The sequence below is a fragment of the Numida meleagris genome, unplaced genomic scaffold, assembly GCF_002078875.1.
Source record: "Numida meleagris isolate 19003 breed g44 Domestic line unplaced genomic scaffold, NumMel1.0 unplaced_Scaffold324, whole genome shotgun sequence".
NCBI classification, from domain to species: domain Eukaryota; kingdom Metazoa; phylum Chordata; class Aves; order Galliformes; family Numididae; genus Numida; species Numida meleagris.
In genome coordinates this window covers 86,886-103,811 of record NW_018364555.1, presented here as the reverse complement: position 1 = coordinate 103,811, position 16,926 = coordinate 86,886, and the positions used below count along the sequence as shown (strand labels likewise).

Below are 16,926 nucleotides of genomic sequence, written 5' to 3'. Positions count from 1 at the left end.
CTACAAGAAGGGCACTGAGGTACTGGAGTGTGTTCAGAGAAGGGCAGTGAAGCTGGGGAAGGGTCTAGAGAGCAAGCTACCCCAGGTAAAAGCTCTTTGGGTCATTACAGTTGGCCTGTGCACTCATTGCCAACGTGACCTATGGCTGAGAATGGAACTTACATTTCTTCCACATATATAATATTAAGAATGTGCATCTGTTATCACTGAGGTCTGAGTTTTTACAGGAAAATCCTTAGCTTAACCTTCCTACCAAGACAGGAATCACAGAAAAGGCCACTCAAAACATACATGACATTTGCTTTTTAGTAAGGAGTCATGTGCAAACAACACATCAATGATTCAGCAGCAGGTGACACATAGAGCAGGAGTGGAAAGCTTCCCTGTCACCACACTTGCTGTAGAGCGTTTTCCAGTATTCCTTCTACGGCACAGGCATCAGCATGTTTGACATCCCACAAATGTGGGAGCTGAGAAATGTGGCACGAACTGTGGCTGGATGTGCTTGTTGGCACTGCAGCTGGATTCTCGGCATGTCAGTGGGAAACACCTGGACTGGTGAACTTACACAAAGGCACAGGAGCTTTCCCTCCAGTCAGACTCCCACAGAGGATGTGCTTGTGTTCTTTTCCACAGGAGCGATATGGTCAGTAAGAGGAACGGGTCCTATAAGCTGCTTTAGCAAAGAAGGCTGTGCATCTGTAAGCATGCCTCCGGTATCATTTGCTGGCATTCATATTGCAAGAGAAACCTTCAACACCGGTGTCTAAGTCCGAAGTTTGAATCCAAGCTTCCTCTGTGCTCAGTGGAGGAAAATGTGACCAATGGAGCTTCCCTCCTCCTGCGGTGGTGACCCAAGCTGTACCACTGCTGGCTTCCTGGAGGTGCACACCTCTTCCTTTTTCCTGTGAAGACAAAGCTCAGAGCAGGGGTTTCTATTGCAGCGTCTAATTTCTGGATGATGAAAGCAAGAGGAGAGAAGTCCTAACCAGCAGTGCCTACCCTGTTGCTCGGGCTCCAGGGGAGAGATGCCCTCGTTTTGTTAAAGTGGTTCTCACCTGGCTGACCACTCTTCCCAGGGCACCTTGGATTTCTTTGTTCCTCAGACTGTAAATGATGGGATTGAGCAGGGGAGTGAGGATCCCGTACAGCATGGAAACTATCCTGTCCTGATGAGGTGAGTAGGTGGAGGAAGGCCGTACGTACGTGCAGATGGTGGTCCCATAGAAAAGGCTTACCACTGTCAAGTGAGCACTGCAAGTGGAGAAAGCTTTGTGCCTGCCCTCAGCGGAGTTCATGCACAGGACAGCAAAGAGGATGTGGATATACGAGATCAGAGTGACCACGAAGGCGCTGCTTCCAAGGACCCCAGCAACTGTGAGAGTCACCAGTTCCCTGCTGACAGTGGGCGAGCAGGAGAGTGCCAGAACAGGGGGTATGTCACAGTAATATTGGTCAACGTTGTTAGAGTCACAAAAAAAAAGTGTAAAAATCAGAGAGGTGTGTAACAGAGAATTAAAAAATCCGACTGCCCAAGTGCCAATGGCGAGGTGAGCACACAGTTTCATACTCACAATATTCACGTACTGCAGTGGGTGGCATATGGCAACGTAACGGTCGTATGCCATCACAGCCAAGAGAAGAATCTCTGTGCCTACAATGTCAATGAGGAAGAACAGCTGGAGCATGCAACCAGTGAACGAAATCACCTTGTTCCCCAACAACAAGGCCTGCAACATCTTTGGCACAGTGATGGTGGGACACAGCATATCCAGTAAGGATAAGTTGCCGAGGAAGAAGTACATGGGGTTGTGCAGGTGAGTGTCTGTCCTAATGGCAATGAGGATTGTGATGTTGCCCGCCATGGTGGCCAAATAGATGCCCAGGAACAGCACAAAGAGAAGAAAACGCACCTCTGGAGCATCAGAAAGGCCTACGAGAATAAACTCAGATACTGTTGACATGTTGACCCTCTGCATCTTATCTTTCCTTGTGGAAATGATTTCACGGGTGCACCTGGAGAAAAAAAAGTAACAGTCAAAATTTAATTTTCCTTCTAAACAAGGCGATAGTTTGGTCTGGTTTGCAGTTTAAAAACAATTCCAGGTTTGCATCACCTAATGGAAAAGTAACATAATAATAATATTAAGCTTAAGAGTGATGAATCAAAAAGTTTAACTCTTCTCAGAATGCAGAGCTGAAAAGCTGAAGACAAAGACACCTCTGCTCTGAGGCAGCCTGCTTGGTTGGACACGGCCACAAGCAGCACAGCTGGGCTTTGAAAGCAGCTGTGCTCTGAGCAGAGGAGATGGAACAGAGATCGTTTAAGCACAAATTCTATGGCTCTACTGTCACTGAAGCAGTCTGGATCATTAGCTGAAGCAAAAGACCTGATTTTTTAAGAGAGCCAGTCAGCAGAAGGGCAGTATAGCCAGGATAACTTTTTTCAGCTTTATTCAGTCGGATACAAGGGGATATAATTCAGAATGTGATTAAAGACCTCCCTCTTTTCTACAGACTTTCCCCCCTAGGTTTTCATAACAATATTAGCGCTTTTAGGATCTAGCTGGACGTTGTATTTCTCTCTTCCAACTCAAAGACATCTAGGAAGACCCGGCACATACTGTGACGTTAAACGTAACTTGTAATAAGTTATGCAGCCATGCCAGGGTGAGATTAAGCGCAGTATGAGCACCTCCTTCCTTGCAGACAAAATTCCTTGAAATGCCATAAGAAATGTTTTAGAAGGAATAAAAAGCACATGGTGTTTTAAATCACGGCATCACTTGGGAAGATGGGAAATTATTCAGGAGGAATACAGCAGAAACCACACAGAAATACTCACTGCGACGAGGAGTTGGTTACTGGTGATACACCACGGTCTGCACCTCCAGGAAACGTGACTGTCCTTCTCCTTTCTGACTAGAAGATCTATGTGACAGAAAAACGATCCCACGGGAGATTTAAGAACACCAATTTATTAAGGAGGAGATGGGTCTGGGTTTAGAGGAAAAAGAATTTTTGCACATAGAATCACAGATGGGTTTGTGTTGGAAGAGACCTTGAAAGACACGTGAGCGCCGGCCAAAACGCCAGCCCAGATGCATGAATAAATATCTCTTCGTCAACAAGGCATCATAATTATGTGCTGAGGATGTATCTAGGGAGGAGTGCCTCTGAGGTTTTCTTGGACGCTCACATGAGACACTGTAAGAGTGTAGTCAAAGAGTCTAAGGGAGATAGCAATGTGATAAAACAACTTCCTCGCCCCAAATCTTTGGATTCCTGTGACTTTTGTGTTGTAGAACCTTCCTAGGGAGCTGCAGTTCAGTACTCAAGTCTACCCACAGGAAAAGGAAAGAGAAGGCATCGTTCTCCCTGGGTCCTACCAGCACACCTCAGGGCCATTCCAGATCGTGGAAGTTTTGCACATCACAGGAGTCCAGAGTCCTGATTTCTTTAAGCCATACTACCATACCTTTACATAGACTTTATCACCGTTTTCCAACGACCTTTTCTTGATCTGGTGCCTATACGTAATGGAGTCAAAATAACTTTGGCAACAGCTCCTCTGCAGAGCTAGGTTTACAAACCACAGGCCTGTCCTGCCGTGGTCGTGCAGACCTCTGGAATACGCCCTCCTGGTCCAGTCCTTCCGCTGTGTACGGCCGCCAGCCCGATGACCCCAGAGGTTGGAGGCACATACAGCAGAGATCTATTTCATCCACACCTACAGGGAAAGCTTCAAGTGCTTTTGTAACATTTTCTTTTCAAAGTGTGGAATGTTGTTTGTGGGGTTTTTTTTGTTTTTTTGATGTATTTATGTAATGTTTTTGGAGCGATTCCACTGAAGATATTCTTTGTAATTGAATTGAATGGCTGATTTATTCATAGAATCATAGAACCACCAAGGTTGGAACAGACCTGCAAGATCACCCAGGCCACCCATCCGCCTGCCACCAATTGGACCTGCGGTTCAGGCTTCTCTGTGCTGAGGGGCTTTCCTTGCATTTCTTTAATGATGATCATGGTATTCTCGGCTGGTCAGAGTAACTCCAGAAAATCTGAGGAGTTACAAGTGCTTGTGGGTGATGTAATAGTTTTGTTTGGCTCCGGTAGTCCTTTCAGTTGATGAAAACACCTTAGAACTGATAATAAGGGGAAGTAAAAGAGGGGAGATTTAGGTTGGGTATAAGGAAGAATTTCTTTAAGGCAGGGTGGCAGTGGAGGGCGATGACACATCCATGGGCCACGGCTCCAAAGAACTTTGCTGTGCCATGGGGAAAGCGGTGATGGGTTGGGACTGACCTCAGGTTGGGCCTCCGCTCTGTGCGGGGGCTGTTTGCTTCCTGGCATGTCAAATCTCAGGGCTGATGTTAACAGCCCAGTGCTGATAATCCAACTTGAGTAGAACGCAATTGCTGAAGTACGTTAGCAAGTGTATTGGCCTGTAGCCCAATAGGACTTCAGTTGTTTAGCATTCAAAGTGAACTACAAATGAAAGCTTACAAAGACATCATGTAGTATAACACTTACACAGAACTTGCTTGACGGGACTTGCTCAGCACCAGTGGCTAAATCTGCTGACGCCTTAGGCCGCAAGCTATGGACTCCCACCAAGTCAATGAAAGGAAGACCCCATTAGCTGCTTTCAGCCAGAGGATGAGGAAGCTTCATCCACCAGTAGAAGCAGTGGTTGCTTGCCATGTTGTTAGCACAAGTCTGCAAATGTCTAGGCCTGCAAATAAGATCCCACTAACTCCCAAGATCATAATGAACTATACACGCCTCTCCTATCTACCATATGCAAACACAGGCTTTAAACTCTTGTGAATGTCATCAATAAGCAAATGTTTACTCAGCTGTGCGTGTGTCATGCAATTATTTTAATCAGTTTTATTAACCACATGCTTACCAAGGCCTAGTGAATTGGACATCAGCGTGTTATAAGACATGACCTACTTGCCTCTGCATGTACTGGATGCTGAAATATTCTGTACATGTGCAGGAATTGCAGTAACCCTGAAATATTGCTCAGAAAAAAAGATGAGGCCTTGAGTCCAGATGCCTGTACATCACAGATTGCCTGTAGGGAAGGCATTATTTGGCCTCAAGTAAAATTCAAATTTCCCAAGTAATTTTCCTCACCTCCTAACGCATCAAAGCAATCTGGAGATATGTGGGTGGTGGATCTCCCTCAAATGACGCTATCCCATAGACCCAAGCTGCTGCTTATCTGTAGTATCTTCATATATATGTAATATCTTCACCAAGAATCATTTCTGAGATTAGGAGAGATGAGAGCTGTTTGAAACCAGCCCTCTCCAAGCAGCATCAGAACCAGCCCTCAACAGCAACGTGCAGCTAGCTCTGCTTGACCCATCGTTTACAAATGAAATTGGTTAGACAAGAGTGCCTTCACTTTTCTTGGGATCTAAGTAAAGCACTGTAGAGATCTTTCCAGTTCTCAAAGGCCATTTTTCCTTTGGGGCATTCTCTTGCTGTCCCCTAGATTAGAGCTGTAATCAAGCCTGGCTGTCTAATTGGAGAGCTGCTAATTTCAAGGAGAGAAACCTTGAGACTCTAACGATGCACAGTGGAGCCAATTTAAACACACTTAAACTCACTCGCCGAGTTGCATCACCGCCATTTGTCAGGCATCAACTTTTTAACCACGTCTACCAGGACCTCATTAAAATCATCTCGAGTAATCTCCCGGAGGGACAAACAGATGTTATTAAATAGTTTGCCTTGAGATACAGGTGATCAAAAGCTAAATGGAATTTGTGTTTGACTTTGGAGTAATCATTTCTAGTTTCTGTTGTGATTTGTGTTGTTTCCTCGCGGCAAAGAGGGCATAGCAGATAATTCCCCTAGAGGAAACGTAGGGCTTTAAAAAAAAAAAAAAAGTAGAAAATGACAGTTGGGTACATTATCATCCAACAAAAAATCTTTGTCATTTGCTAGCAGGTATTGGCCCCGTTTTGCAGTCCCTCCCTTCTGGCTCCAAGCAGAAACAGCTGTACATGGGACATACCTTAACACCCAGGGAACAAAAATGGCAATTGAGGAATTCTGTTTTGAACTCAGATGTCCATCACTAACACAGTCTGTGGTTTATATTAATTAAAAAAAACAACTTTCACAGTAAAGGTTTTGAAATGTGGCAGTGTCTATCCCTGGCCCCACTGCTTCCACAGACAAACAAATAGATCTGTTCTAGTTTTGAAATCCATGGGGTTTGCTCCACAGTCTCATGACATAAAGCCTAAGGGAGTGACAAGACCAAGACTTTCAATTTTCTTGATGGTCTCAGAAGGTCGAACTAAAATAGAAACTGAAACCACCGCTGACAAGAAAAGTCACTCCACGTGGACACACTTCTCAGAAATCCCCCAGCTTACCAGCCGCAGGGTCTCCCACCATGGCCAGCGTGTTCATCTGCACGCTTTGGTCTCCTTCCTGCAACATCTCCTGGGATGTCAGAGCAGACAAGTTGCCGTAAGCAGCAGATCAACAACGGCAGCAAATGGAATCATAGAGTGGCTTAGGTTGGAGGGAGCCTTAAAAGTCATCCGAGTTCTAACCCAAATTGAGGTTACCAACCGCTAGACCAGGCTGCCCAGGACCCCATCCAACTGTGCCTTGAGTGACTCCAACACAACCATGACTCCAACACAGGAGGGTCCTGCAGTGGGTGGCAGAGGGACGTGGTTTCTGCAGGAGAGGGGAGGGGAAGGAAGATCCCCCTCCCCAGACCGGCAGTTGTGCCCTGGTTCTTCCATCTCCTCGGTATGAACGCTGTCTCAGCTCCTCAGGGTTTTCTCTTAACGTGAGATATAGAATCACAAAATCGCTAAGTCTTTGAGATTGGAAGGGACTTTTTGAGATCACCCAGTCCATTGCCCCTGCTCAAACAGTGTCAGCCAGAGCTGACTCCCCAGGAGCAACAGGTCCAAAGAACAGAGCTGGTGAGGAGTTTGGAGCACAGGTCTTATGGGGAGCAGCTGAGGGAACAGGGGTGGGTCAGTCTGGAGAAGAGGAGGCTCAGGGGAGACTTTATCGCCCTCTACAACTACCTGAGGGGAGGTTGTGGTGAGGTGGGGGTCAGCCTCTTCTTCTAGGTAACAGAAGAGAATGAGAGGGAATGACCAAGGGAAGTTCAGGTTGGATGTTAGGAAAAATTTCTCCGAAAGAGCGGTCAGGCAGTGGAACAGGCTGCCCAGGGAGGTGGTGGAGCCACCATCCCTGGAGGTGTCCAAGAAACGTGGAGATGTGACACTGAGGGACATGCTTCAGAGGACACGGTGGGGGTGGGTTGATGGTTGGACTAGATGATCTTAGAGGTCTTTTCCAATCTTAACCATTCTGTGATTCTCTTCTGTGTTTCTATGCTCACGCCCAGGTTTTACTTATCCTCACGATCATTCAAAGGATATACAGCTCTTAGTGCAGCTCATAACCCAGACATTGCCCCTTAAGCATCCCAGAGTTCCATCAAGGCTCCCAGATCCTAATTTCCTCGCCCATTTTCCTTACTGTATCGGAGCACAAGCACGTCTCCATCCCATGTCCCCATAAGTATCAATCCACATACACAGGTGAAGGTTGGACAATTCTGCTCCTAGATTCATTGGTTTTGCCACCCCGTGACTTGTCCTGAGAGACCTCCAGCTTCACCCCACAACCTGCCCTCACCCACACGCAGTTACGTGGACATCCTTCCTACAAGCCCATCCTGGGAGGTAATCACTTGATCTCTTATGCTCAGTGGATGCATCTTGTGTGCTTAAAGTTTGGTGTGACAGACATAAATGCAAAATTAGGCGTAGGTCATCCATTTAAATCCCATGTTTTATTCCCCTTTTGCATTTGACATCATTCTTCCTTCTTTAAAAACATTCCCGCACTGATTTATTTTGCAGTAGCATCCAGCAGCAAGTTCAGCATGGGGCACGTGTCACAATGGAAAGCAAACGCTTCCCGTGCCCAAGCATCATGACTGTTCCAAGCCGTCCTGCTAATTGCATTCATTTAAATTGACAGAAGGGCTCTCCAGATACTGGTCAGCTCTGAAACTAGAGGTGGTTTGGGAGCTCCTTCACTGGTATTCCTCTCCATTGAGCTGGTGAACACCTAGTGGCTGATCGCTGGCTAAGGCCTGATGCTAACAGAACATGCTCTTCAGAAGAATGTGTGCTTTCTAACACAGCAGAAGATGAAAAGCACTGCATACTTTTTCCATGCCACCTCTGTGTTCCTCATAGTCATCTCTGAAGTTCTTCAGTGGATATATACACTGTTTGATGGAGGTTAAGTGTGACCCACAGAGAAATGCTCATTTTGGTTTACAATTAGACCAGGAAATTCTTCAGCTGTTCATCAGTCACTTAGAGTTTATGAGTCAGCAAGGAGGAGACCACTACTAAGAAAGCTCTTCATGCTTTCTGTACGTGTCTCTCACCTTCTGCTAAAATCTGAGCAATTCTTTGGGTCCTGCTCTCTTCTCCACCACTTTGCAGTCTCTCTCAGAGTGCTCTGCTTTCCCATTGTGCGTAATTCAGAATGCATCAGCACGACTGTGCTGTCAATGAAGAGGAACAAACACCATAAAGGCATGACTCGGTTCACCTTGTTTAGATTGTTACGCTGCAGGGAGGTGCTTAGATCCAATAAGACAAGCCACCTGACTTTGAGTAGAAATGGAGAGCAGATCCTCTGTGCTGTGCTCGATGACTACAATGCAATCAATGATGACTGAGGCTGCCTAGAAGGATCCGGCCACCCCAAACGTCACTGTAGTATCTTAAATTTTTTATACGTTTTTCAATGAATTGCTAAGTATTTCGCTCAGCCTTTCACACAGATGAACACAACCACAAACACAAATGAACACAATCACAAACAGGACCAAACACAACCACAAATACAGATGAACACAAACACAGATGAACACAACCACGAACACGGATGAACGCAACCACATGGATGAACAGAACCCCAAACATGGATGAACACAACCACAGTCACAGATGAACACAAACTCAGATGAACACAACCACGGTCACAGAAGAACTCAGCCACCAACACAGTACCCAGTTACTAAATCTCAATACAACATGAACATCCAAGTCTGAACCGCACAGCACATGCCATCTGAAAACATTTAACGTCGTCCCCTCCAAATTTGTTCCAAGTTTTTCACCCAGCAGGGCATTGTTCCTTTGTTCCTCCTGCTTGCATCGCCATATCCTGCTCTACTTCAAGTTTCTCATTGCACAGAAATTTGTCTCAGGAGACTTTCTAGCAGTTTCTCTTGTCTGGGCAGGCTGGAGTGTTGAAGGCTGATGAGAAAGGACAGAGCACCACACACTTCTACACGCCCCGAAGCCCTTTGTGTTAAATAAAACAAGCTGAGACATGGCAGGCAATGGGAAACATTGCTTAGATCAGAGAAGCTGCAGAGCTAGGATGGGTTGCTGTGTTGGGACACTGGGATTGCCCAGGGACAGACTGGGTGAATGAGGTGGGATAGAAAGATACGTCAATCTGAGTGTCCATTCACTGGGACAGAGGAAGGTCCGGGCAGACCAAAGCTGTTCCTGGTGGTAATGTGCCACTGGGAGCTCACATACAAATCAACTTGAGCTTATTTCCTTGAACTCCCACTTCAGCACTTAGAGGGTCACTTCTAAGCCTAGATTAGTAGATGACTCTACCCCTGTTAGAGACGTTTAGGTTTCCTTGCTGGAAACAACAGAGGAAAAATCCAAACCATAATGTTTTTATTAAGAAGATGAGGAATCCTGTGAGCATTCAGCTAGGAAATGGGTGGTTTGTTAGTATGGAGAGAGGCTGAACACACATATTCCCGCTGAGATACCTCTCCCATAGACAGTGCACATGTCATAGCTCCAGAGCACCGGCCAAAGCACCAAACTTCATCCAGTGTCCAAACCACTTCATCCAGTGTCTAAATAAAGCTGGGAAATCTCTCCTTAATAGCACTGCCTCGTTTTGCATATTTATGGGGAAACACCGGATCCAAATGGGAGAGTTCAGGCTTGCCACGGTAGGAAAGCTTTGAGCTATCAGCCCGGTGAGAATTGGAATCATGGTACTGACACCGAGCAGTGATAATAGTAATTAATATTACTGGGAATTGCAGTGGCAAGGGAAGGAGAGAAGATTCCTCTCCTGCCATCGGCATCAACAAATGATGAAATTCACACCTGACAGCAGATTTTATTGCTAACTTTAGGATTCTACATATGAGAGCATCGTGTTCGTGAGAAGGCAGAACACAGAGGTCACCCTGTCTGCTGAGAAGGTGCCTGATGGGTGCACAGTGATGGAGACACACGGCCCCCGGAATGGCAGCAGTGACGTGGGAGGCACAGGAAGACAGTGCTTTGAGACTAACCTGGCCAAAGGGATGTTCCATCCCATATGGCGTCGTGTGAGGAGCTGTAAAACTGAGCGGTGCTGGCCTGGGCTCCAAAAATGGAAGTGGCAGAGAAGACAGGGCAGAATGAGGAGCGCGTTTTTGCCGCTGCCTTATCTTTCCTGAGTCCAAGGAGGATGAACTCTGCCACAGTGCTTTTGTTCTCCACGGACACCGAGTGAACAGGGCCTGAAGCACAGAAAGGAGCTGCCAGCAGTGGTGTTCGATGCGGGACATCATCCGTACACAGACATACTCATCACTCCTATGCTAAATATGAATCATTCTCCCTTTGATGCCTTTTTGGGACAGTTTCAATTTAAAATCAATGCTTCCCTGTGCTACGGGCTGTTAACCCTTAGATATCTGGTCTGTACAAATTTGGATGGAAAAAAAAAAAAGAAAAAGAAGTAAAGCAGGAAATAATTCCAAATTTTAGAAAGGTTTGTGGTTAGCCCTTGCTGCTTAGCAGGTATTTTCACTTAGATAATACAGAACACAGAACTGCTCAGTCCTTCAAACTCTTATAAGGATCCTTAGCAATGCGTAGAGTAGTTAATGTTATTTTCAGTGACACTTCCCATAAGATATGAATTTTGTCCAGCAGTACCCAAAAGTGGAACATCCAGAATACTCCTGGTGTTGTTCATCACAAAGCACATGAAAAAATAAAAAAAAAAAAAAGGAAGTTCTTAAGTTCTAACCCCCTGCTTGGGCTAGGAACACCTGGTAACCTTAAATCCCACTTGTGTCAGGGTGTTAAGCTGCTGCAGCTCATCGCTTTGTGACAGCCTTGGTCTTTTGTCCTCACCTCTCTTCTCTTCCCTCCTGCAGCAGCAGATGTAGCAGCTGTTCCCGTGCACAATGTGCCCCTTCCCTTCTGTAGGTGTGTAAATGTGGGTAGGAATCACCTCATCTGTGGGAATGGTTTCCAAACCACTGCCACATTAAATTGTGTCTCCAATGCCTTCCTTGGCGGTCACTTCATTTTCTACAGTCAGCATGACGTCTTTCACTACATCTGTGACTCTGTGTTAGTCCATAATTAAGATAAAGAATCTGAGCTAGAGCCAAAGGGAAGAGGCGGTGGTGGGAAGGACGGCATCAGTGCTACATGAGGTACTGCAGAAATGACTTGATGCACTGCAGAGGAAAGGAAAAAGCCTTCATTCCCATCACCTGCCTCAGAAAATGACCCAGCTGGCACCTTGTGTCAGAGCTTTAATTGAGAACTCGTTGAGATCCTACAGCACATCCAGTATTTTTGATAGCATTTATCTATTTGCTGGTGTTTCAGGTAGTGGCTGGGAGCCCTGCTGGGGGCCTGTGCTCATTGACAAGAGAACAGAAAGGAAGTGCCAACTTGTCACAGAGTTTACCATGTCCTGCAAATCAAACGATGAATCTTCAGCATGAGCGAACAATAAGATTTTATTCCAAAGGCGTTTTTGTGGCAACGCTGACCAAATACATCGTATGAGAGATCCTTTGGAAAAACTGGCCACGGTTCTATACCTTTCCCTTTTCACTTCCTACTCTTCTGCCCCACAGTTTTCTCATGGCACTCTTTACCTCTTTATTCCTCAGTGTGTAGATGAGGGGGTTCAGCATGGGGGTGATGATGGTGTAAAACAGTGCCACGATCTTCTCCCTCGAGAGATCACTGGGTGGGCGTATGTAGGTGAACGTGCACGGCCCGAAGAACAGAACCACCACTGTGATGTGGGACCCACAGGTGGAGAGAGCCTTGCGCCGTCCTTTGGACGTGTGACTTCTCAAGGAAACCAAGATCACCACGTAAGACACCACCAGGATGAAGAAAGAGCTCAGAGTTATCATCCCGCTGTTGGCGATGACGATGACGCCGACGGCGTAGGTGTCAGCACAGGCCAGTCGTAGCAGGGGGTGGACATCGCAGAAGTAGTGGTCAACTTTGTTGGGGCCACAGAAGGGGAGCCGAGCGGTCAGAAGAGTCTGCACGACGGAGTGCACGCAGCCTCCCACCCACGAGCCCACCACCATGCGGCCGCACACGCGCCTGGTCATGAGCGCGGTGTAGTGCAGAGGTCTGCAGATGGCCGTGTAGCGGTCGTAGGCCATCGCTGTGAGGATGAAGATCTCCGTGCAGCCAAAGAAATGGGCCCCAAAGAGCTGTGCTATGCAGCCCGCAAAGGAGATGGTTTTGTTTTCGACAAGGAAGTCGGCAATCATTTTGGGAGCTGTGACGGAGGAGTAACAGATGTCTACAAAGGACAAGTAGCAGAGGAAGAAATACATGGGGGAGTTCAGATGTTGGCTGCTAATGACGGTGACAATAATGAGCAGATTTCCCACCACGTTAATCGTATAGAAGCAAAGGAACATCACAAAGTACACCTCCTGCACGCCTCGATTCTCAGAGAGGCCGATGAGAATGAACTCCTTCACAACGCTTGCATTCCCATCCTTGGTCAGTTGGGCAGCCATGCACAACACACAGCCTGTGCACGTGGAAAAGCAAGGAGACGTGGTTCGTCATCATCATCATTGTTCATAACGAATTCTGTACCAGAGATGAGGAAACACACAGGATTACTGTTAACCCTACAAAATGATTGCTTTCCCTATGTTTTTCCCCTGGATATTTCTTTCTCCTCGAGTGAAACACTAGCCATGGTTGCCACTGTGCTCCTCCATCCTGGTCCTTTGGGACTGTGAAGGATCTGTGAGTCTACGGCTGTTGTGCTAAGGGAAGGACAGTGTGAGGCACAACGAGGGTGCAGGGCAGGACTTCTTCCCCCATTATAGACCAAGGTTATGATTACAACCCTTGTAAGAAGAGTGCCCTCAGGAGGTCTTGGAAATATCTCTTGGAATACTGATTTATTTTGCAAGTATAAATGATACTTGAATTGTTGTTTAGAGGGGAAAAGAAACTACACACAGGGGAAAAAATCTCTCTTACGTATACACATTTTGGAAAAAAAAATGCAATGTCATGGGCTGAAAAAATGAGTTCTGGGGAAGTCATCTGTCATGGAGAGGACAGCAAAACATTTATTTAGTCACGTACGACTTCAGTATTTATCTTGCTCAAAATCTCAGTATTTGCCTTGCTGCCATGCTACCTTGTGAGGAAGGAAGAATGAAAGGCTCATTTGGAATCATCTGTCCCAGCACTGCGTGCGTTTCACCTCCTGCTGATTCCTGACTGATTGCTGTCCTCTGGAGGGCATTATTGCAAGTTCACGTCTGCCTAATGCAGCTCATCTAGGAGGAGGTCAGGACAGATCCCTCTGTAAAGGCGGAGTGGCTAAACTGGAGTCCTTCACAGAACTGCTGCTTTTTCTACTGACCAGGAGGGGTTCAACTAAATGACCATCGCCAGGTAAAGCCAACTTCAGAGAATAATCTTTGTCATACCCTGGAAGTCACCCAGAGCTTTCACTAATGCCACTCTATTATTTGTGTTGTGGCTGAACTCCTTATTCATAGGCATCTGTAAATCTCTGCAGTTCCTCTTTCCAGAAAGTGAGAATCCTTTGCTTCAGTTGGTTCCAACCACTGCCCCCTGGTAGTAAAGAGGTAAACTACATCTTGAAAAAGCCATTAGTATTTCCAGCTCAGAGCATCAGAGTTCCCTAAGTCCTAGAAACCAGTAGATGTAAACTCTTCACAGAATTTACCCAGAAATAGGCACTCTTAGAGGTAAATTATCACCTATGTCAGATACATTTTAGTTTGCTGACAATCCTAAGTCAACTGGTGCTCAAAATCACCGTTACACGTCTTGACCAATGAAACCACAATCCGTTCTCCCTGAGCATGCAGGTGATCTCTGAGCAGGGAACGACGTGGAATGATTCAGTGAACTCCAACTCTGTAGCACGACTTTAACATTACAGCAGAATCAGAAACTCTTGTGGGAGCCAAAGAAACCCAATCCAGCATCCCTAGGAAACACCAAAATGGTTGAAAACCCAGAATTACCCTCAAACCCACAGCCTAGGGAGGAAGGTGTCTAATTCACGATGGAGATGCCTGCTTATTTCTGCTGACCCTAGGAGGATGGCAGATATGTCAAACTCAGTAGAGGATTCCCAAAAGTTACATTTTACCTCTTCAAGAATTTTTTCAGGGACTTCACAGGTGTGTGATATAATTCAACCACCTGCAAAATGAAATAAATACAATATGGATCTGCTAACGTTTCAAAAAGGATTAAAAACATTTACCTTCTCCTTATTGCACACATTCTTCACTAGAACCTTACGTGGTTCTTGGACATCTAAAGAACAAAACCCAAGTGATCTAAGCAGGGCTGCAGAACTAGCCCTGCACATGCATGGCTCTGGTGAAAGATGACAGAGAGAGTTAATACCTGTTGTGAAAATTGTTTTTTTTTTTTTATTTTCACATCTGTTCAGGGGGAAAGGAAAGAAGGAAAGGGAAAGTGAACGGGAAGGGGAAGAAGGGGGAAAAAAAGGAAGGGAGAAGGGAACGGGTAAGGCAAGGCAAGGCGAAAGGCAAGGCAAGACAAGGGGCAAGACAAGGCAAGGCAAGGCAAGGAGCAAGGCAAGGGGCAAGGCAAGGCAGGGCAGGGCAAGGCAAAAGGCAAGGCAAGGGGCAAGGCAAGAAGTAAACATAAGAAAAAAGAAGGAAGCCAGAGAAGCTGGAAAACTTACCTCCTCTGTATTTGCAGGTCTAATTTTTTTTGTGGAAGAGCTATATGATTTTATCTCCTCAATATCTACATTCCCCGGAAGGATGTGTTAGGGCACAAACTTTAGAAGAAATGTAGAATGTAAAGCTTCCAACACTTGCTCTGTATAATCCCGTCCAATTCTGTCTAGCTATTCCCTGCCTATGTGAGAACTGCTCTGTCTGGATAATGGGTGCACAGAGCATTGTGTTCACAGCCCCACAGCAGAAAGCAGCTCTGAGAAGAAAACCATTTAAGTACTTCTCTTCAACCCTCTCCAAGGAAATCTCTTGCCTGAAGGGCTCTGGGGGCCAGAGGAGGGAGGAGTGACGGGAAGGGGCAAAGGAGATATGAATTCTGTCCTGACTAAGTAGTTTGAGCAAAGGTATTTTAAGGATAAAGTTGTCACTCAGCTTTATGGTTTTCCAAGGGGTGGAGAGGCATTAGGATCCACTGCTTTGGCTTTCTAGCCAGATTTCTAGGAATGAAACAGCACTTTTAGAGATGTTTGTTGGTAAGGAGAGAGGTGCTGTCCTCTCGGGGAGGTGAAGAGTTACCTGTCACAGATGGAGGACAGAGAACTGGCTTCCTCAGACATGGAAAAAGCGGAGGTGCTCAGTAAGTGCTTTGCCTCAGGCTTCACTGGAGGTCAGGCCCTCGTGTCTGCCAGGACCCTGAACCTCGAGGTGTGGGTGAGAGGAGCAGATTCCATCCCACTGTAACAGTGGAACAGGTCCGAGACCTCCTCATGAAACTGAGTGTGTGGAAGTCCATGGGGCCAGACGACATCCATGCTAGGGTTCTGAGAGAGATGGCTGATGTGGTTGCCGAGCCGCTCTCCATCATATTTGAAAAATCATGGCTGTCCGGTGAAGTCCCGGTGACTGGAGAAAGGGAAACATGACTCCCATTTTTAAGAAAGGGAGAAAGGATGACCCGGAGAACTACAGGTCGGTGAGCCTCAGCTCTGTGCCTGGGAAGATCATGGAGCAGATCCTCCTAGAAGACATGTTAAGGCACGTATGTGACAAGGAGGTGATCCGAAACAGACAGCATGGCTTCACCAAGGGCAGATCTTGCCTGACCAATCTGGTGGCCTTCTATGATGGAGTGACGGCATCGGTGGATGGGAGGAGGGCGATGGATGTCATCTACCTGGACTTCTGCAAAGCCTTTGACACGGTCCCTCATCACATCCTTCTCTCCAAATTGGAGAGGTATGGATTTGAAGGATGGGCTGTTTGGTGGATTAGAAACTGGTTGGCTGGTCGCAGTCAAAGGGTTGTGATCAATGGTTCTATATCTGCGTAGAAGCTGTGCTTGGGCTGGGGCAATCCCAGGTATTTATACAGATTGGGGGAAGAACAAAACACGATTGAATAAATGGACATGATAGGTCAGGCATCAGGTCAACCAGTCAACTCTAACTCATCACTGTTCTGAAATCTGCTGCGTGTTTGGAGCTTCTCTCTTGTGGATGCCAATGGAATATTGTTTCTGCCATTGGCCACTCCTTGGTTTTGCTGAAATTTCTTGAAATATGGGCTGTGGATGCCCCATCCCTGGAGGTGTTCAAAACCAGATTGGATGGAGCCCTGGGCAACATGGTCTAGAACCAAATCTGGAGGTTGGTGGCCCTGCCTGTGGCAGGGGGGGTGGAACTTGAGGATCCTTGGGGTCCCTTCCAACCCAAGCCATTCTGTGATTGTATGATTCTACGATTCTATGACTGGTGCAATAACAATTAAAGCAGTGTAACCATCTCCTGGCATAGAATGCCAGTAAACCACACAGAGAAAAC

The 16,926-nt window shown here is 46.4% G+C and overlaps 2 protein-coding genes across 2 annotated transcripts; both read right to left on the bottom strand.

Moving 5' to 3' along the window:
- Positions 1-386: 386 nt before the first annotated feature.
- Positions 387-2,636, bottom strand: LOC110391214 (olfactory receptor 5F1-like). The gene has a single exon (XM_021383016.1). It carries the CDS (start codon positions 1,977-1,979, stop codon positions 999-1,001), a length of 981 nt encoding a protein of 326 aa, XP_021238691.1. The 5' UTR covers positions 1,980-2,636; the 3' UTR covers positions 387-998.
- Positions 2,637-10,555: 7,919 nt separating this feature from the next.
- On the bottom strand, positions 10,556-14,920 carry LOC110391215 (olfactory receptor 4S2-like). The gene has a single exon (XM_021383017.1). It carries the CDS (start codon positions 12,908-12,910, stop codon positions 11,954-11,956), a length of 957 nt encoding a protein of 318 aa, XP_021238692.1. The 5' UTR covers positions 12,911-14,920; the 3' UTR covers positions 10,556-11,953.
- Positions 14,921-16,926: the final 2,006 nt, after the last annotated feature.